The 22,737-nt window shown below is 40.0% G+C and overlaps 1 protein-coding gene across 1 annotated transcript in view; it reads right to left on the minus strand.

Moving 5' to 3' along the window:
* The window catches only part of KMT2A (lysine methyltransferase 2A), a 56,922-nt gene that overhangs the window by 33,495 nt on the left and 690 nt on the right, over positions 1 to 22,737 (minus strand). The window contains exons 2-4 of the mRNA XM_062594754.1: positions 7,060 to 7,129; positions 2,941 to 5,609; positions 1,415 to 1,592 (exon numbers count right to left, since the gene is read on the minus strand). Coding sequence (XP_062450738.1) covers positions 1,415 to 1,592; positions 2,941 to 5,609; positions 7,060 to 7,129 — 2,917 coding nt within the window. The remainder of the gene's footprint in view (positions 1 to 1,414; positions 1,593 to 2,940; positions 5,610 to 7,059; positions 7,130 to 22,737) is intronic.

A 22,737-nucleotide genomic window follows, 5' to 3' on the forward strand; every position in this document is an offset into this window, starting at 1 on the left:
CCTCTTGTTCTGTCGCTTGGCACCACTGAAAAGTCCAGACCCATCCTCTTGACAACCCCCATTAAGGTAATTATAGACATTGATAAGATCCCCCCCTCAGTCTTCTCCAGGCTAAAGAGTCCTAGCTTTTGCAGCCATTCTTCATAGGGCAGACGCTCCAGCCCTCTGATTGTCTTCACAGCCCTACGCTGGACTCTCTCCAGTAGTTCCATGTCTCTCTCTTCCTGGGGAGCCCAGAAACAGACACAGTACTCGAGATGAAGCCTCGCCAGGGCTGAGTAGAGCGGCGGGATCCCCTCCCTCGACCTGCTGGCAACGGTCTTCCTGGTGCACCCCAGGATACCATTGGCCTTCCTGGCCACAAGGGCTCATTGCTGGCTCACGGTTGACTTGTCGTCCACCAGCGCTCCCAGGACCTTCTCTGCAGAGCTGCTTTCCAGCGGGTCGGCCCCCAGCCTGTACTGGTGCATAGGGTTATTCCTCCCTAGGTGCGGGACTCTGCACTTGCCCTTGTTGAACCTCGGGAGGTTCCTCTCCACCCAGCTCTCCAGCCTGTGCGGGTCTCTCTGAATGGCAGCACGGCCCTCAGCTGTATAAGCCACTCCTCCCAGCTTGGTAGCATCAGCAAATCTGCTGAGGTGGCACTCTATCCCTTCATCTAGGTCACTGATGAAGAAGTTGAACAAGATGGGACCCAGCACTGAGTCCTGGGGAACTCTACTAGCCACAGGCCTCCAACTAGACTCTGTGTCACTGAGCACGACCCTCTGAGCTCTGCCTTTCAGCCAGTTCTCAATCCACTTCACTGTCCACTCATCTAGCCTGCACCTCCTGAGCTTGCCTGTGAGGATGTAATGGTAGACAGTGTTGAAAGCCTTGCTGAAGTCAAGGTAGACAACATCCACTGCTCTTCCCTCATCTACTCAGCCAGTCATTCCATCGTAGAAGGCTATTAGGTTGGTTAAGTACGATTTCTCCTTGGTGAATCCCTGCTGACTACTCCTGATCACCTTCTTTTCCTCCCCATGCTTACAGATGACACCCAGAATGAGCTGTTCCATCACTTTTCCAGAAATGGAGGTGAGGCTGACCAGCCTGTAGTTTCCTGGGTCCTCCTTCTTGTCCTTTTTGAAGGCTGGAGTAACACTGGCTTTCTTCCAGTCCTCAAGTACTTCTCCTGTTCTCCATGACCTTTCAAAGATGATGGAGAGTGGCCTAGTGATAATATTTTGCCAGCTCCCTCAGCACTCGTGGGTGCATCCCATCAGGGCCATGGATTTGTGGATGTCAGGTTTGCCTAAACGATCTCTAACTTGTTCCTCCTCGACCAAGGGAAAGTCTTCCTTTCTCTAGACTCTTTTTCGTCTCCAGGATTTCCTGAGGGCTGGTCTTAGCAGTAAAATACCTAACTTACCATCATTCCCCATGGAAGACAGTATCTTCTCTCGTTCTTCCCACGGTAAGGCACTCAGAGTGGGCATGTCATCAGGAAACACTGCTCGCTTACGGCCCAGTGCAACAGCTGCTCTTCTGCAAACGTGTTTTATTCGTGGTCCTCGAACTGATGTTTCTGATGAATCACTCTCTTGTCCCTAGATTTCAGAGTAGGAGAACATATAGTATTTCTAAGAAAGGTATCAAAATGAGATTGGAAAACATGCAACAGAAACTTCAAAGTAACCTAGAAAGACTTAAATTATATCTTAGCTTGCACCTCATACAAATCAGAAGAAAAATAAGGACATGGCCTTCAAAGTCTCAGTTATCCAAGAGAAGATAAATTTGAAAGAATGAGATGTCTTACTAATTCGGAATTAGAAGGTAACTTCCTCCCTGCTACCAGAAATTGAACTCACTCATGAAGCCACTGTAAGGTACTGATATCAGAAATTCAACATGGACAGAAATTAGGATATAAACAGACTAACATTCAGTACTAATTGATCTGGCAGAAGAGAAGTAAATCAAACTGTTTGATAACTTTCTCGCTGCTAGTCTGTAAGAACAGCGGGCTGTGTTTACTGAGGTGTTAAAAGAAATGTAGCATTTCAGTGTAATTTTCTGTGTTTTCATCATATGATTCTGAAACATTTCCTAATAAAAACCTTCCCCATAACAGCTAAATTGTGATGGTCTAGGCTTCTTAATATAAATTGGCCAGATATACAGAAGCGTGTACGTCTTCATTTCAGGGACAAAAACTTTGATGTTTTCTATTTAAGATATACACCCGTAATTTTTAACACTGATGGCAGAAAGGAAAGTAATAGTTTAACTATAAAGGAGATACTCTCTGAGAGCATATTTATGTCATAAAATACCTACCTTTTCAGTAGTTGAAAGGGACTGCAGAAAAAGGTCTTTCTGGGGTGAGGGGAACAGGGAGAGAAGAGAGGAAAGCAGCAGGAAGCAGTTTTCCAATCAAATCCAAAATCCCAATGAATCTTACTCCCTCACAGAAATAACAGATCATCACAATGTAGAGTTAAGAGGGTTGGGGGGAAGGAAGGGGAGAGAAAGAAAAGAGCCAGAATCACCTTTATCTTTAGAAGCCAGCTGTACATATATAGGAAGGGTCTACAAGAAACATCCAACACCAAGAAAAGACTACAGAAATTTGCTGCAACCTTGCTTTTATAAGCTCATAGTGCTCTTGATGACCATTTTGTATAGATTTAGAGAAACCTAATAAGCAACTGATCTGTATTGTTCTCTAAAAATGCATTCAGTTCCATCTTGAGCTGACTGCAGCAGCTTTCTCTCCCCCTCAACTTCTGCCTAGTGCTTCTCATTTTCAGATCATTTACCATCTGTTGCACTAACAGCTACTTAGCTTGATATGTTAATTCTTTGTTTTTTCAGATATGATAGCTACTAGTGCTTTTCAGTGCAAGTTCAAAATAAGATGCACTCTAGCAAAAAATTTGAAAAAATAAATACCTGTGCTTTTGGCTGATCTGCTTGTTTGAGGGACTTGCTCTTCTCAATCTTGTACAGCTGGGCTTTTGCCTTTTTCAGGAGACTGGCTACCCTTTTGTCAGTCATTGGCAGTTTGTCTGCTTGGGCCAACATAGAACTGATGGAGGAAGCGGAATGTTTGACAGTGCTTGATGAAGGAGTAGAAAGACGCAGAGCCTTTTCCTTCTCCAAAGATGGCACTGTGGGGCTGAGGTCCAGTTCTGATTTATCTAACCCCCCTCTACCTTTCTTGGATGTTTTGGTTTTGACGGTTGTCGTATCTACCAGAGCAGCAGTGGAAACATCTGCCACAGGATCTATTGCTGTAGATTTTTTCCGCCCGGCAGGCTTTTTTGCAGATGATGATGCTGCAACATCTTCACTGACAACTTTTTCTTTGGGCATTTTACCTACAGGAAACAAAGCAGAGCTACTCTGAATTTCTGACCCTTTTCTCCGTTTCTCTTTCCTTGACTCCCGTTTGTTTTCCTTTTCTCTCTCTCTGTCTTTCTCTCTGCTCTTGTCCTTCTCCACACTTTTGTCAGCATCTTTATCTTTGGACAGTTCCTCTGTAGCCCTGTCTTTGTTTCTCCCTCTCTCTGTCTGGGGACTTGATGTGAACCAAGGAAAGAGAGGAGTAGGACTACTAGATGAGAAAGGCTCTGCTGGAGTGCTAGTCTGCTTCCTTGGTCTCTGGCTTCTCTCTGCTGATTCCCCAGACTGTGTTAGGGAATGGGAAGGAAAAGTAAAAGTTGAGTTTAAGGCACTAGTGGCAAGAGAACTAACAGAAATGCTAGTTAGCGAGGAAGAGACAGAAGACTGTGGGGTGAGAGTTGTCAGGTCAGAGGTACTAAGTCTCCCACTTCTCGTCCTCATGGAGTGCGAAGGAGATCTGGGTTCCGATCGGATAGGACTAAATACTCTTCTCTTTCGTTTTCTAGAAGATACACCTGTTGCAGATGTTCCTGCAGTGGTTCGGCCAACCGATGAGGGCAAAGTTACAGATTCAAAGATCCTGGAGTGGGCCTCGCTTGGAGTGAATCTCGGAGCTCGCAACAGAGGACTTCTCTTGTGCATATCAAATCTTGTTCCAGAATGTAGAGAAAACAAACGTGCTGGAGCTGTAGCACCTGGTGTTGAGAAGCCAGATGCAAAGCCAACATCCTCTGGTGTCAGTGGTGGGGGTCTGAAGTTATCAAATATTGGTTTGCGAATAAGACCCTCTTTGGCATATTTTGCTGATGAGAAGTACTGTGGTTCTGATCTGGAATGCTTTAGAGAGGTCCATCTAAACGTTGGCTCTCGCAGAATTGATTTCCGTTTCTCTTGCATTGGTGCAGCAGAAGTAGGAAGAAACGGTGAGGCTAATGGTATGGTTGGAGGCATAAGCCAAGGGGTATGGTCTGAGATGCTGGAAGCAGGTTGCAGCGGTGGGGGAGGAGTGAGCAAAGGGGGAGGAGGAGAAGACGATGACTGCTGCTGTGGCACACTTGGTAAGGCCGACAGCTTTTTAGTAGTCCTCTGGCCAAAACTTCTTTCAGTTATTGAAAATCTTCTGTTTCTCCTGTCACTGCTATCATTTTCAGGGGACTGAGAAATAGGAAGAGGTGCGTGAACTTCTGGAGTATTACTCCGTTCTTCAGAAAGCGTCTGCATCTCTTCAGAAGCCTGAGAGTCTGTAGATGTATCAACGCTAGGGCTACTGGACCGTGAAGAGTCTGAAGACATCTGAGACGAATGCTGAGAAGCAGCACTGGATTTTTCACTGGAACCACAGGATGTAGCACTGAACCTGCTGTTTGGTGTGGATTCTAGTCTGGATATTTTAATAGGAGGATCATAGTCTTCATCTTCAATGAACCGCTTGGGTGTTTTAATAATACGTGAAGAGATAGCACTCACAACTGGCATGATGAACTGTCGAATATTCTTTAGCTGAGTTCTCCCCTTTCTGCCCTGCAGTTTAGCTGCTTCTTTCTCAATCTTTTTCTGCGCCCCCTTTTTAGCTCTCTGCAAGAGCTGCTTTGCAATTGCTGCATCTGTCCTTTTTGTGGAAGGTATAATCCTAACAGGCTTAACCCTGCGTGGACTTTGTCTGACAGCAGTCTTTTCTTCTTTTGTAAGAGGTGGTGTGCCATCCTTCTCTTTACGTATCCTTTGGGGTTTCTCCAGCTGTGAATTAATGACTAAGGTTGAGGAAGTCTTTAAACGTTCAGAAGATGGTGGCCTACCTCTCCTGCGTACGATCTGAACACTCTTCCTCCCAATCTGAAGTTTTGCCCCAGGCTTAAACTTAGATTTTAGTGGGGAAAGTTTACTAGTTCTTAATTTCTTGATTTTTGTTGCCTGCTGAAATGTAGTGGATGGTGACCTTTTAATTTTTTTCAGACTTTCTTTTTCTTCTTTACTTCCCTTCTGAACATCCGATGTGTCCTTTACTTGTGACAATTTGAACTTCACGCTCGTAAGTGTTGGAGGTCTTCCTCGTCTTTTTTCCCCACTTTTCAATTCCTTCTTCTTTACTTTTTCCATGGATGTGGTTTCAGACTTGCTTGAAGGGGAACACACTGAGGACGAGTCTGATAGTACAGCTGAACTTCGGTCAGAACTGCTTCGGGGCCTCCCGCGAGGTTTTCGTGGACTAGACTTAACTGAGACGGAAACAGAGAATGCAGAGCACACATTAAGTTTCCACAAGTGCTGTATCAGCATTATCCAAATCACACAAGAATTTACTCATTATAAATCACACTACCTGCACAATTTGCCAAAATATTTCCATCCATCAGTAAATAAAAATACAGTTTTACCATACCTGTAAAGAGTTCCCTCAAAAGAAACCTCTTCTCCCACAAAAAATATGATTTAAATAATTCCTTTTAAAAAAGTACACTTGTCTGTTTACAAAAACAATATATGCAATCACACAAAACCACTATTAACTATAAAAGGGAGCAATAACTCAAAGGTATGTACAATGTTTCAAACAAATTAAGAATTTTCAGTAGATCACATGCAGTTAAAGGGGGGAAAAATCCCTGTTCTGTAGTACCATCTATCTGCACTGCTAACAGATACGTCAGTGAGCTGAGAATAACGCACAGGGAGAGGTTGATGTAAGATAATTTACTTAAAAGTTGCTTTTCATCTTCAAATCTATTTAGTACTCGAGACTGCACTTAGAAACATGAAGCAGATGTGCAAGACTTGATAACTCACCTCTACCAATGCATTTCAATCCATAACCACTAACCCAGCTACTCCCGTTCTGGGTCTTCACATAGTTCTGACAATGTATTTCTTCACTGAACCACCTCATTACCAAAGCTCTCCACAACAGAATTTGCTCGCAGGGCCAAATTGAGTATTGTGGTGAGAGCAGTTATTGACAAGAATCTAAATCAAGACCAGACTCATTCACATGCAGTCCAATAATGATTTGATCCTACATCTTGAAAGCTGAAAATACAATTTACTTCAGCTTATTCTTAAGTCTTCCACATTTGTTTCATTTCAATGAAAAAAAAAGTTTCAGTTATAGCAGATAATCTATTGCAATGTATGAAAAAAACGCAAAACAGGATTTATTTGGTGGCAAGAGGGGCGTTTCATTTCTGTTTGTTTGGTTTTGGTTCTTTGAAGGCTAGATTGTTGCAACTATATCTTAGAAGAAATTTTCTTAAGACACAATGCTTACTTTTGAGCCCAAGAACTGACACAACTTTTCACTAACAAACTACATACACCTATTTTCCTCCTGTAACTGCATACCATCTACCCACAGTTGAACGCACTCCTTAAACCAGATCCTTATCATTAAAATAACTGCCTCTCTAAAATACTAACATCAGGTTGAGTGCTAGTTTCATTAGCATCTCTCTTTACTGAGAGTTCCCCTGCTCCACAACAAATCAGATCTAAAGAGATCACAATGACAGCAAATATCTAAAGCTGAGTAAATTTAATCCAAAGACTGCTATGACTTTTATGGTGTATGAGATTTGAAGAGACTTAGCTTCCTCAAGGGAAAAAGCATGTTTTGCTAAGATACTTCTGGAAAATAACTATTGCAACAAACAGGAGAGATGTGAGAAAACGTACCTGTGGGGGACCTGGTGGGGCTTCGTACTTTGACTTCTTCATCTGAACCAAAACCTAAGAACTGTTCATCCTACAATGAAAAAGTAGTTTTAAATTTGAAGGCATGGATATTAACACCAAATACATTTAACTATGCCCAAAGCATGAAAAGATTCTAAAGGATTTGCCCCTGCCAAGCAACATACCCCTGCCAAGCAACATACCCATATTTGTTCTTCTAATAAAAAATTGCTAAAAAGGAAATGCAACTAGTATATATAACAGCTATAGTTTACAGTTACAGCAGGATGAAAGAGTTATGGGGAAACAAAGGACAAACCTATGAGAAATCAATTCTTAGTGCATAAAATCTGCTGTTTGTATCAAAGCACAGAGAGGTCTACACTATAGACTATTATTCAGACTACCCTAAAGACACACTCAAGCAAAAAAAAAAAATTTTTTACATGTTTATTTTTCTAGTACAAATGCAGACTAACTTTCTCCCAAATTCATTTAAAAGTCTCTCTGCATGAGCAGAAGTATGTGAGGTCTGTAATTCTATCCCAAGCATTGTGGAGTTTAAATGCAAGGCTTCTGGACTCACTCAAGTCCCTTTCTGACAACTAGTCACTTACCCTGAAGGAAGGCTTGCCACTTGCTTGCACAAGAACCAGCAGCGATGCTTATGGCCTCTACAAGGAAACTGCAGTGTGACAGAGCCTCTGCCACCACTCCAGAGACTTGCGTGCATTCAGATGAATCCCACCCCATCAGTTGCATCTCATAGCCACCACTGTGCCTGGCTAAGAAAGAAGTTCAGCTTCACTGAAACTACTGACAGTAGGTCAGAGTCATCTCTAAGATATAGACTTCATTCATTCATCACAATAGCCACAGTCTGAAACAGTGCTGAACAGCTGGAAGCACTGCTAACTCGTACAGCACCAGAACAAGCTTTCTCTCAGAACAACCAAAAGTTCCCTCTCCTATGGCTCCCAGCAAAGCTACCATCAAAAAAGCATTTCTTGCTAAGGGACCACAGCCTTTACTAATTGTTACATTTCAAAGAATAATGAAATTAATAGCCATCTAGGTACGCTACTGAAAGTCGAGGACAATTTTCTTAACAACCAACTCCCTACTACATGACTCTTGCTAAAACTTAAGATTTATTTTTTTTAACTCACTTTAGATTTTGCCTTTAAGAGATGAAGACCTGACTTGCATTTTAAGATTTTTAACTGACAAGAGGCAACAGAAAATAAGAAAAATAGACAGGGGAAAGAAAACACAAACTCTGAAAGAACAAAAGGTGTGGAGTACCGGATTACAAACAAAATAGCACTGACCTAAGGCGCAAGACAACAAAGAACATGCTGGTTCTACAAGAAGTTGTGCATTCATTAAATGGCAATTTGTGCTACAGCAAAACAAGGCAATACCTCCACATGACATTAAATGTACCCTGTTCACATTAAGACAGTTTTTCTTCAGGCAGTTTGTAAAAATGTAAGTCCTAATCATCTAGTTTAATACATTTTTATGTTGATCTAGTTTCCCTAGTACAATCTCAACTCAGGCAATTATGTTCTTTACTCTTCAAGTCCCTCTGTAGCTTGAAAAGAGCATGTCACTTGTTACTTCCTTCTTTAAACTATTGTGTAATGTTGCTGTATGTTAGAAAGTAACTATTTTATTCCACTCCAAAGGTGCCTGTAATACCTCCATGTTTTCTGTAACAACTTGACTCTGCAAAAGCTTTGAGATAAGGAAGTACTACAAGACCCAGTATACTGTAACTGAAAAGGTGTAACATTACTGAACAAGAGAAGTTTAGCAGTGCCAAGAAATAAACAAGCCTATCACAGCATCTACCTTAGGTCTAATATAAGATTTTAACAGTACTTACTAACCACAACAACAAGGAATAAGAGGGCAACATAGTGAAGCTTTTCTTGCATGTTGTGAAGTATTTTCTCAAAGCAGTGTCTGTTTCATCTTTGCTCCATAAAATAAATTCTTAATTCAACTCCTTACAGGATGGACCACTAAAAAAAATTCAGCTAGTGAAACAGAGGTTTAGTTTTAGGATCTTAAACCACACATATGGAGACCATTATCTGTCAGTTTGGGATGAAACACCTATTGAAGTGGGGACTTACAGTTGCCACTATCCTGTGTGACCAGATCCACAAACAGGAAATACATTAAGGTATTAAGACATACAAAAATTAAAAATACACTAACTCCTATTTCAGCTGAGCTAGGACAGCCTGACTTCCCACAACAGCGGGTTCTTCACCTTGGTAATCTGCTACCTGGGTGGGAGTTCACAGATTGAGACTGACTTCCTCAAATAGATACCATCACAGCACCTTCTTAATGTTAATCACCTTTTAATCAGTAAGAGTAAAAGCTGAAATATTTCAAACTTTTCTTCACATGACTATTTTCTTAGTTCCAGAAGCTGGGAACATTGACCCGCCATGGATGACCAGGCAGGGGGTGAGATGGGGATGAGTTATCACCTATATTTGAAAAAGCTCGCTATACTAACACTAGACAGACAATAGGATTTATATGTAAAAATACCAAGTACAAGATACCTACCCTGTGAATATTACTGAAAGCCGTGGCAGTGCTGTTTACTGGAACTGCATTATTTTACCATTTACTGCAACTGACTTGGAAAAGGAAAATTGTCTTTCGATGCCTACAGGCAAGTTGGAACATGATAAAAACAAGTAAGGACTAAGACAAACTGTTTCTCATTTTTTTTGTTTGCTTTCCATTTGATGATCCTTGCTATTAAACAATGCAAATGGTGTAAATTTTCTGAACAGAAGGGCCATTCAAGTTTTCAACATAAATATATGTTCTAATGAGTCAATTACAACATATACAAACTGAGGCTGCACTTCACAACTGCTGTTAGCAAATATAAGTGCACATTGTTGAAAGGGTCAGTGTAGCCTTTCCCCACATTCCTGTTGCCAATCTGCACTTTCCAGTTGCTGCAATGATGCCAAGAAAACAGGAAAAAGCACCAATAAAGCAATACAAAAGAATTACATCACAAATCCAAAAGCATTGTTTCTACCAGATGAACCTTGTATCAAACAGACTCCAAAACATAAGACAGTCTCCTTAAAAGAATCCAAGATCTTTCCTTGAAAGAGGAAAAACTACAATTTCTCAACTTTAATCATACATTAACAAAAACCAAGCAAATATAGTGCTGCAAAATAAATGCTGCAGGAGTGTATCACTCCACACTCATTTTGCACACAGCACTGCAGATCAATCGCCTTGTCACGCCTGCCTGCCGCTCCCTGGAGCACGGGCACGTGGGCTCGCTGCAAGATGTAAACACGGCTGCACAGGGACTGCCTTCACAAGGGCATGCAGCCTGGCCGAAGGGGTCTCCAAGACTAACAAAAGGACACGTTGTTAACTGAAACCAATTCATGCTGAAATACTCTAAACTCTGAGATAGAGAATGCAACCAGATAAGCAATGAGCTACATACAAACAGTCAGGTTTAGAAATGCAACAGCCACTTGCTCCAAGTAATTTCTCCATTAGACCACCAAGAATAGAGATCTGCCGCATTTTTAAAACACAATAGCATGCACAAAGCTTTAAATGCCATGCGATGCTTACTTTTGTGTAAAAGCAGCACACTTCTTCCAAGGAGACAGAACTTATTGCCACAAACAGATTTATCTTTTAATGCATGTTTACAGTCCTGTAAATGAGAAGCGTTAAAAAGCACTAGTGTTACCGCACCTCTCTAATTCAGGGAGTCAGGAGAGCAAGAGTGCTGCAAGTAGGTAAGATACAAGCATGGTGACAGTGAACTGCCTAAGACCAAGAATTTCCTGGGATATGAAGGAGAGCTTTGAAATCCCGATTTCCCATCTTTCCTCTAAGTGCTAGACAGTATTTCCTTCCAAGTGCAGACACTGACATTTGGTCCCTGAACTTGCAATGGCTTTCAGTTTCCTTATTTTCTTTACTTTTCACCTGTTAATTTAACCGTCACTCCCACGAGGAAATCCTTATATTCCCCTTCTCCTTACCCTTCCAGATATTTTAACAGCTGATCACAAAAGCAGCAACCCAACACTATTTCCAGCACACACTCTCCCAATAATTTCAAGCCATTATGATTACATGATCAACCTCTCACACACTCAATTCAGGAATAATCGCTGCATTTTTATCTGGCTTGTTTTGTTGTTTTTGTCTTTATTTATTTATTTATTTATTTTTGTATCCTGCTCACCTGAAGTCTTCTCTACTTCAAGTACTAAAACAGAGTATACATTGGAGCTATGGAGGATGTATCTTGAAATAAGCATGCCTGTAGCTACAGGTGTTGAAGCAGGAAAGCAAGTGCTCTTGGCAAGTAGGTTGCTGAGCTAAAAGTTAGAAAAAGACTGAAGAATCTTCTTGCAGAAAGGAAGACTAGGTGAGTTCTAATGCATGCACAATCCCACGAGCCACCTCTGTCATATCTATCTAAGGAATGTAGAACTCTGCATAATTATTTATCCTAAAGACCACTCGGGTGAAAGAAGATAGCAGTAATTTGTTTGCATAAAACAATTCAGTTCCAAGTCTCTCAGCTCCAATTAAGTAGTTCCCCAGTGCTTCATTCTTTTTTTGAGTAGGAACAGTTCTGAACTCATGCTGGTAGCTCATCACTGTAGCTCCAAAACTGCACTGTGAAAAGCACATCTCTATACAGAGTTCTTGCTACCACAATTTCAGTGTGTTCAGTAACTGCAGAAGTTATGCCCTAAAGATTATTTGCTTTTCCAAAAGACTGCTTAAAATACACAAATTATTTTCCAGGAGAATTTACAAGATTAAACTAGATGCTACACCTGGCCAGAGAGGCAAGCAAAATCCAGAGTTTAAGCTAAAATAGTACCTTATACCAACATGACAGTTACTGACAATTGATTTACATGTATGAAACACTCACTGTTAGTCAACTATTGCAAGTCTCAGGTGACAAGGGAAGAAAGGCACCTAACACACAAAATGTAGTCTTCAAATGGGTGTAATTTGCAGTTTTTAAAGCAACAGTCAAAAATACATTATGATCATATACCAAACACTCCTAAAACCCGAAAAACAATGAAGTTGCACAAAAATAGCCTTAGTGAAAACATGTACGACTATCTGTTAAGAAGCACTAGGAGAGACAGTTTGTATACTTGTAAGTACTTCCTTTGCTTCAGTGTTTGTATACACTAAAAGCACTTGTGCAACTCTGTTTTCAAGTCCCATAGTCTATCTTATGTAGAAGTTAGTAATATCAGTAAATATGGTTGTGAAAGTTGAGTTTTCTCCCTAGTAAAGAGTGGAAAACAAAACAAACAAAATCAAGGTAAGTTCTGAGCAAAAATCAAATCTAGAGGGTAGCCCTGACATGCTCATGGTGTCACTATAGCATATTACATAAAACATTTACATGAAGAGGAATCTAAAATTGGTAAATTCAGAGAAAAACTTCTAGCATATTAAACAAAATTCTCCACCTTCATGTTGTATACAAGTACTTAAAAATGAAAGAATCATGTACATCTGACATGAGCTTTTATTTAAAGTCTTCTTCCTTTCACAAGAGTCATCATGGGATGAGATGCAAAAATAAATGCTGTCTAATTACTATTTGTTATCCAAATTCTGTTGAAACACCTGCATGGTTTTACCTTTTCTATTCTGGTGTTACTTAAAAAAAAAAAAAAGTTCCAAATTTGACTTTTGCAGGTGTTTGCTCTTGAAAGCTTGTTGCACTCAGCCAATAGGTCCATTTGCAACTCAGTAAAAGCAGAATGCAGATGTTGAAGGCAGATTACCTAACCATTGGATTTTAAAGCTTTGAATTCTCACTTGGGGTGTAGTTTCTACATCTGCTCACAATTCTTATGCCATCAAATGAAACCACAGACTGGTTAGGCTGAACATGATCTTACAGAAACAGGAAACAAGATTGCCAAGGAAAGGCCCAAGTACTACAGGCCATGGGGTATTCACTAGGATGCCCCTTCTCAAATTCAACCCAATATTGGTGTCTCCCATGTATTAGGTTAGCATTAATGTTTTTTCACTTTCACTTATACTCAATCTTCCCAATTGCATTAATATTTTTTATTTCTAAAACTTGCTGGAAAGCATCAGTATGATAGAATGTTTGCTATTTATATATACATATATACAAAAAAAAGAAGAAGCAGTCCTTAGATAACACAAGCACATTGCAACCTTTACTGAGCACAAAATCACTTAATTGTTCATATTCACCACAAGAAACCAATCTTCCAAAAGCTTGTCCTTACAATATTCAAAAAGTGAGCAGACAACCAGAAAAACTAAAACACCCCAAAAACGAAAAACCCATGAACCACACTAACATCCCCCCCACTCTCCTCCCAGATTTCTGTATTTAAAAGCATTTGTTCAAATGTACTTGGTGGTGGGGGGGGAAATCTTTCTATCACCCGAGAAAACCAAAATTGCCAGTGGTAGAAACCCACAAACATAGTGGTTTTGTAATTAGATTCTTGAAAATGAGTTGCACATCAAATTTCATTTCATCAACTCATGAGCTGCAAATCAAATTTCCACTAGCAAGTGTGACAGCTGGCATTTACAAACCAAAGAAAGAAGTGCAAGTCCACTGGATAGGATGATCTCAGTATACACAAGTAGGTACAAGGAGAAAGAAGTTAGCTTTATCTAGCATGGAAAGAACCAACCAATATATAACGGACAGCAAGCACCCTCAGCACTTTACACAATGAAGATCCTTGAGGAACAATGAGGTTGTGCCAAAAAGAACTAATTTGCAAAAATGTTGACTATGTGCAAATAAACCCTAGGAACAGAAAACAAACATGCCATTAAAGTTATGACATTACAATTTGCTGTTCAAATGTAAAAGCATCACATGACAGAAGCATTATCTTCTAATAACTGCTCTTCTGCCCAGAACAAAATACTGGGACTGAAACAGTACAGGAATTCATTACCTGATTTTCTAACTTTCCAGCCACCCTTCAACCTTCTTTGAGCACTTTGTAAGAAGTAGTACATGCTCAATCACAACTGCAACTTTTACTTCCCCTAAGGAGTTTTTCAGGTTTGTTTCCCTCCTGCCTGCCTCAGTAAGAATCTCCCTGGAAGGACATACTGAAGAAGGCTAGAGAAAAGAAGAAATATACATAATTTCCTCAGTTCTGCAGAAAGAACCCCCATCTCCTGTCATCCCCAAGAGGCAGTTCACATAAGACTTCACAGAAATTTTCTGTCCCGACCCCACCTATCGCCAAACAATTTTGAAAGATACAACTTCTCTACATATATTTGGAGACTGGGACCACGAAGCAAAACCAAACCAAACCACAACTATCCAGCAGTCTTGAGTTTCACCTGTCTGTACGTTTATTCGGCTACTATGAGTGTTTCATTCATTTTATTATTTTTATTATTTTATCTGTAGGTACTTAATCATTAATTAATTAAGTAGGTACTTAATTCTGGGCTCCCCAGTACAAAAGAGACATGGAGCTACTAGAGAGAGTCCAGTATAGGGCTACAAAGATGATCAGAAGGCTGGAGCATCTGCCCCACAAGGAACAGCTGCAGGACCTGGGCCTCTTTAGCCTGGGGAAGAGAAGACTGAGGGGGGAATCTTATCAATGTGTATAAGTACCTGAAGGGAGGGTGTGAAGGGGATGGGGACAAACTCTTTTCAGTTGTCCCATGTGACAGGACAAGAGGCAATGGGCAGAAACTGAAGCACAGGAAGTTCCACCCGAATGTGAGTGGGAATTTCTTCCCTGTGAGAGTGACGGAGCACTGGAACAGGTTGCCCAGAGAGGCTGTGGAGTCTCCTTCTCTGGAGATATTCAAGGCCCGCCTGGATGCAACCCTGTCTAACATGCTCTAGGAGATCCTGCTGAGCAGGGAGGTTGGACTAGATGATCTCCAGAGGTCCAGTCGGTAAGGTCTTCCAACCTTACTGATTCTATGATTCTATAAATCAGCACTTTCTGTATCTTGAACAACTGCACATCATAATTCACTGCTGGAACTTGCATTATTTTTAAACTGAGCGCTGTTAACCTACTTTTCCAAAAGGATACAATAATTCTGGCTTTGGTCCAGTATTCTAGGAATGATCATTTCTTCTTATTTCCCACTAAGCAGTCACCAAAACTGCCTACAGTAAAAAGTCCTATTCAAAAAAACAATTACTTTGGCTTCATTTACAACCACAAGTAGCATGACCACTGTCACTCATGTTTGTTCAATGACATTCATAACTATACCATTAACCTCAAAAAGGTGTTTTTCACAATCTAAGAGAAACTTGTAACTTATCAGAATTAGAAAGGATCAAGGTGGCCAGTAAATCCCAGCATGCATTCACGAGGCTAAAACATCCAGTCAGTTGTTGCAGGTCAAAATTCAGTTCTGAGGCAAATTAAGCAGGAACAGGCTCTCTCTAGCTTTGTTACCAGAAGTTACTGTAAAGCACAACAGATGGAGAGTGATTAAAAATCATAACGGCTTTGAACATGACCCCATTTACCTGAGAAAGAATAATTTGACACAAAAAAGGTCATTCAGGATTATAAATAAAAGGATGAAAAAAAGCTAATCTTGTGCAAGACGTGACATTAACTAAGCAGACAAGTAGCAATCTCTTGATCTAGACAGCAGCGCTTCCACCTACTTCTCCCAATAAAACGTAAGACTATGTAAACTAGCTTAAACCTCAAAGTTGTGAGCAGATAGACAAAGGATTTTCTTGAAGTAATCTGGTTACTTCCAGAACATAAAGCTGCAAGCAAATCTCTGTATGAATTAAATTAATCTATTACAACACTCTTGAGCAAAATTATTTTTCATGGAAGTTCCTACTAAAGACCTCAGAAGAAAATCTATGTTCAGATGAAAAATATCCTGAAGGTATGGATTTTTTGATCTCTCTCCAGGGAATAATAGTATAACCCATATCATTATGGATTCTTAAAGCTGCACAGGACCATCATCAAACCTGACAGTCAGAAGCACTAGAAACAGCAATGCAGCTGTTTCAACCAGCTCTCGAAGAGGTTTATTTAATTTCAAAACAGAATTATCAGAACAATGATTTACTTCCCTTCCTGTTCACCATCTTGGTTTTGGTCCCAGTTATAGAGCACCTCATCTTGGAAAGAGAAATGCTATTTTTAGAAGTTCATTCAGAAGCTTGCTTAGTAACTATGGTACACCATCTAACAGACTCCTCTTCTTTCAAAAGAGTAAACATCTTCAGAGGTTGGCAATATGTAAGTAACCCCCAAGATAAACAGTGGGTGCACTCTTAGCTTTTGACAGGAGTGCAGTCATCTGGTAATTCAGGAAGATGCTTCACAACTCATTAGTAAAGTTAATTCTTTGAAATGCAATGTCCCTAATGAACAGCAACATTGGAGGTTACTGTTACATACTTAACAGGCTGAGGGCCCACTTATCCCTTCAATCTTTAACTGGATGAGTATCTAGAAGCTCAGAATAGGAATGACGCATAAAATCTACCAGGATGTCTCCTCAGAACAGTACTGATCTATACAACATGTTCTTACAATACCTTCCTGAAAGCAAAGTAAAACTTTGCAATGTCGCCTCTACCCAAAACAATTTGCAAATCAGAACAATAGAAAGATAGACCCCTGCTGTTGGTTTGCATCTATACCCTCAGCAATTAACTACAATACAGACAAGATTCGAACTCCAGCTTCCAAATTCCCTCACACAATAACTAATTTTAGATTTAAGAGATCAAGCTGCTCTTTATTGGGCTCAAGCTCAGAGAACACCCATTGTAACAGTATTACCAAGTGCATAGATGAGCCTTGCCAGTTTGCTAGAAGGAAAATACAAATATCTAGTGTTAAGAAATAAGAATACAGTGGCTCTCTCACCATTGGCCTAAAATTGGAGGCAGAAAAGATTAACTTACAACAGTCCATTAACAAAACACAATCAATCCGTGTCTTCTGCTGTTATGGTTTCATCAACTCAGCCGATGCTCTCTACACTCAATACTCCACAAATTATATATAAACTATATTCGTCTATACTGTATGAATAATTCTGATTTGCAATTTTCACTCTGGACAAACAGGAAATGCTTTTTAAAGCACCTGAAACGGTTCCATTTGGATCACAACAAGCTTTCAATACTACCTCTGAGGAAAGGGGTCATCCGAAGTATTACCTAGAAAAATTTAACTTGCATGCAGTGAGAGTTAAGCAAGACCACAGCCTCCTGAATCACATCTAAGTTCTGGAAACACAGCACTTTTGGCAAGCTAAATCTCTCTCAGATCCATAAATGAATATTTAGAACAATACTTCAGCTGAACCTGGACAACTGAGAACAGGAAAGAATTCTGCTTTTAAATAAAAGTAGACATAACTAACAATGAAAGTTGCCGAGAAACATCAAAGCAATAGCTTGTAGCCCTTCAGATACTTCTGTATACACACAGCTGTATTCTAAATTGCCGTATCAATGCATAAAGAAAATCTTTAACAGCAGTAAACTCATCTTTCACTTCTTCTCAAGAAATGCATGTCATCCAACAAAGAATTAAAGTATTTTAAAAAATTTTTAACAGCTGAACTATGTGTTTTCTGATGCAGGGCAGCGGGGGAAAAAACAGCACACCCTTTTATGAGATCTTTTGTGGCATCCCTTTAAACTTAATGCCCAAGAATTCATTTACAGTCTGTGCACAAGACTGAACTGAGGAGACTGACCATAACGAGCTTTAACATCAACAGTAAGGAAACAGAGGTTTAGGTAGCATGACCACCTAGTTAAAAGGCTTTGCTGCCCAAGAATCATCAAATTTTAATAGTTTGCAAGAACCCACACTCTTTGCCAAAGTCATCCTCAGTAGCCACCAAACATGAAAAGACAAATCAGACACAGTTCCTCAGCAGTGCTACTCTTTGTCTGCCCTATACCGATATTCCATTGCAAAACTGTTTGGTCTAAATAAGGGACTGGAGAGGATGAGGATGCCTTCAAAAAACGTCATAGTACATTTTATTCAGGCACTCTACAAGACAGGTTGAGAAAGAGACCTTTGCTAAAGAGAAAAGCTTTTGCTGTCCCTTCAGAACCAAGGAAACAAAGCCCCTCTACCAAAATACTCCCTCTGAATCAAAAATCATGTTATCTGTTCCTTGAAACAAAAATGCCTCCTTGCCTCAGTTTTATTTTGTGTAAGGCAGCACCTTTTTGTGTTTAATTCTCACAGTGTTAAAGCAGTACAGGTAGCAAGCTTTGGCATCACAGCTAGAAAACGCAGCAGGCATGGCATGTTCCATCATACATGGTCTCAGGAGAAGAGCTACTGAGTGTGCTTTTAACCACTTGTGTGTGGAACCTGTTAGAATCATTTCCAATATATTCAACAGGTCAGGAGGAGGCAACCTCAACATGGAAAAATTTGAAAGCCTGTTAAAAAGGCTGCCAAATGAACAACTATCTTAAAGAGTTACCCAACCTGTTCCCTCATTTCCTCCAAACGCAGTACAATAAAATCCGCAGTTCAGTACTTTGACTTCAACAGCTAAAGAAAAGAAACAAAAACAAAAACCACAAACAAAAAAGCAGTGGAATACTGCAAGTCTGTCCTGTGAATTTTAGAGCTGAAGAAAGTGCAACATTGGAGTCCCAAGGCAAACATGAAAATGTACATCACTGCTTCTTCATCTAAGACTACATTATTTTGCCACTCTTGTCATCAAGAAGTGTGACATGACATTCTATAAAAAACACTAGCACCCCCCCCCAAAAAAAATCCAGAATCCTATCCTTCAAAAAGCTTCATAGAACCAATAATCTAAAAGTTATGAGTGCTTTGTAATACTGGCTGAATCCTGGAAACAGAAAACTGACTAGGATGGTTAAAATACGAAGGTCAATTTTCACACTTCTAACAAACAAGCTCCTAACTCTTCAGGAAGGAGAGCAAGCATGAAGAAAAGAGCAAGCATGAAGAAAAGAAACTCTACATGTCTCGATCTGCGATCAGCATTTTATTGTTTATGTTCTATTTTACACCAATAAGAGGCAATTGATCTCTCCATTCATATGTGCTAATAATATTACCACTAACAGACAGGGTTCTGTACAGGCACTACACAAATTAAACAAACAAGCAATTTTATAATGACCACTCAACAGAGAATTAGGAAAGGAAATTCTCAGGCAGACAGATTTTTAATACAAGTGTAGGAAAGAAATTATCAGTACTTTCAGCTCAGACATGACTGTGGCAATAAGGAAGCCACTCCTCCCAGCACATGAATCTAGTACAATTTCAAAACAAGTCAGCCATTAGTGAACATCTAAGGCTCTAACATTTACCTCATAAAAGATTATGGTCCGTGTACAATTACAGCAACGCTACTAGAGTCACTATCATTACTATTATTATTATTATCACATTTTCAACTTCCTTTCAAGTTTCTGAAGCTTAAGTTTTCACTTTCAAGCTGATGCAGATTAATCAAGTGAACCATCAACATGCATCCACCACATGCAGTCAGTTTCCATCTCCTAAAGCTTCGATTAAATTTCAGGGATGCGGAGGGAGCCCTGAAGTGACACATCTAACAGATACATAACAACTGTACACAGACTTCTCTTATATCTAATATTTAAGTAGCAAATTAAAAAAACACATCTGAAGTTTCTTCTAAACCCTGTAAAAATTCTACTCATTACTTAATTGTCATTCATATCAAGCAGAACGCATAACATTCAGTACAAACGCCATTTTTCCATTCAATTATAGCTTTACTATGCACAAAATCCCCGCTCACTCTTACTGTGACACAGTCAAATGTTGCTCCCTTAAAGCAAGCTGGTTTCAAGATAACTCAGAGAAAAACTAAACCACAAGAGAAGCAAAGGATTCATACAAAGTCACCAGAAATTAGGGAGGAGGCACTGACATCCTTTGCCTCTCTTTATCTTTTTTAAAAAAATAAGTAGCAATAATACAATGAAATAGCTTTTTTAATATTGGGATTTCACTGAAGAAACATGAACTGTCGTATGACCCAGGTGTACCCAAAACTCAGGTAACCTTTCATATTACAAATAAAATCTGCTACATTGTGCAGCATGGCAAAGGAGACAAGGGAAAAATTGATTATAATACTTGCTCTGGAGTTCTACCTTCCTATTAAATCAAATTAAATGTTGATATTAATGCATATTTTCGGTAGGTACTTACACAATTTAAGACCAGAGTGCAGCATGCTGTTCAGAAGTCAAGAAAAAAAAAAGCAATCAGAATGGAAAACGTACATAAAAATATAGCACAGCTTTTTCCATTTTGTTTTGATCACTACAGATTCCTAAACTCAGTTTGTTAATTAGGATTTTGTTCTAGTATCAAATGCAAACTCAGCTGAAGATTTTAATTGGAGTGGTTCAGGAAAAGACCTTAACTGCAAAAGGAAAGAGTGTAAGTGTTCAGCAGTATTCAAAGGTCATAATGAGTCCTAATAAGCAGAGAACTTCTGGAAACCCCTACTAGAAAAAAAAAGCTGAATCCAAATTCAGGTACTACACAAGCATCAAAACTTCACTGTTTAAAGAAAAGCACACAGCCACCCTCTTTTTTCAAAAAGGCCATTGGCATGCACTCTTACTTATTTCCTAGATGTATCAGAGCTTTTTCCTCATCCCTCACTCCCACCACACAGAAAGCTTGTACAGCAGAAGAGAAGGGTTTCTCCTAGAACTTTTGATGGCCAGCAGCTGTGGTGCACTAGTTCAGAGTAGTGAGATCTTCACTATTAAAAAATCCATGAAATATCAGTCATCAGTTAAGAGAGTTAGGTCTTTAAAAAGTAAAAATACTTTGGTTCTTGATTATCTCCAAGGAAAAGACATATTCCTATATTGGTGATGGGAAAAAGAATTACTGAAGCAACTAAAGTTGTATGCCACACCGAGTGTACAAGAGTATCTGCTTGCCTAACGTCTCAGAACACTGTAACTGTTGTAATTCTAGAGCAAGAAAAAGCATCCTAGGTGTACTCCTTTCTCACTCATGAGCTGATGAACCTCAGCCTATAGCCACCAAGTCACAAGGAAATTTCACCATTACTTTCCACTGAATATAATATTTTAAGGTAGAATTTTCTAACAGCTCAATAAAAGCTCTTAAGATCCAAGAGACACTTTCTTATCAACTGCTAGCACCAGGACTTATCTATTTTATTTTTAAGCAAAGATATTCTAAAAAAGCCAAACTTACAAAGATCTTCTGAGATATTTTAAAGGTCTGAGATACAAAGATGTTCTTCAAGACAAAATGAGTGGAAAAAAAATCAGTATCACCCTTAAAAAAAAAATCTCAACCAACTCACCTTCCCCTCATAAAAAAAACTTCTCAATTTGATAACTTTATGGTCAGATAGGTTAGCCAGATTTCAATTTTTGCAGTCAGTAAGCCAGCACTGACTGTGAGATATTAACTTCTTTTAAACAGATACAGTAAAATTCCATTTAACCTAGTCTATCACAAATAGACAAATTTACAAATAATATAAACACCAACAACCTGTAAGATTTTTGTATTAAGTAAAGGGGATGTATTGGGCATTTTGAGTTAAGAATGTTAATACTGCACTTACTAGGTAAAAAGTGTTTCCAGGATCAACCCTGAGTTTGCAAATATGACCCCTCTCCTTCGGGCACCGCAGCCTTCTGGAGCTGGAACTGCAGCCCAGAACTGACCCTAGCTCAGCTGAGACTGACTAGCCCTGCTCTACAACAGTACCTAACAGAAAATACTAAAGCAGCCCCAAGAAATATAACTAAAACGTGCTTTTATGCATATTTTAATAGACCGGGATATTATCAGTGACAAAAAAACAATACAAACGCTTTTTACGAGGCTCAAGTACATACAAAGATATATCAAGGATACGTTCACACACTCCACACCTGACAATTTGCCTTCAGAACAAGAGACACAAGTAGCCTTTACGAGAAAAAGCACTCCTGGTACAAAGGAAGTCATATATATATATATATATATATATACATGCACACACACACACACATATATATAATATATACATATAGATATGTGTGTATTTTTTTTTTTGCCCGTGCAATGACAGAGTTAAGAAGCGATGCAAAACGAGAAACACAGAAGGAATGGTGCAGCCTGTAGTAAGTAACACACCCCCATCATGTCTTCCCTGCTCTGTCGATAGGTGGGTTGTTGTCAGACTCTTGCTCTAGCTCGCTTTGGCTTCAAAAAAAAAAAAAAAAAAAAAAAAAAAAACGCAGGCAAGAAGAACACGACAGCACACCACACTACAACCCTCCTCTCAATAAACACAAAATAAATAAAAGAGAAACCCAGAGCCAGCTGCTCCCTGCAACTGCACCGCGTTCTCACCAGTCCCTTCCGCCCCGGGGTGCCGCTCCGCGGCCAGGTGCGCGGGGGTCGGGGCGGCCGCCGCCGCCCTCAGCGCCGCCGCCGGGGCGGCCCGCCGCCCTCAGCTCGCGGCGGCGGCCCCCTCCCCGCCGCGGCCGCAGGATAATGGAGGCGGCGGCGAGGACACACCGGCGGCAAGTCGCGT

Source organism: Rhea pennata, chromosome 24 (genome assembly GCF_028389875.1).
Source record: "Rhea pennata isolate bPtePen1 chromosome 24, bPtePen1.pri, whole genome shotgun sequence".
In the NCBI taxonomy this organism is placed as follows: domain Eukaryota; kingdom Metazoa; phylum Chordata; class Aves; order Rheiformes; family Rheidae; genus Rhea; species Rhea pennata.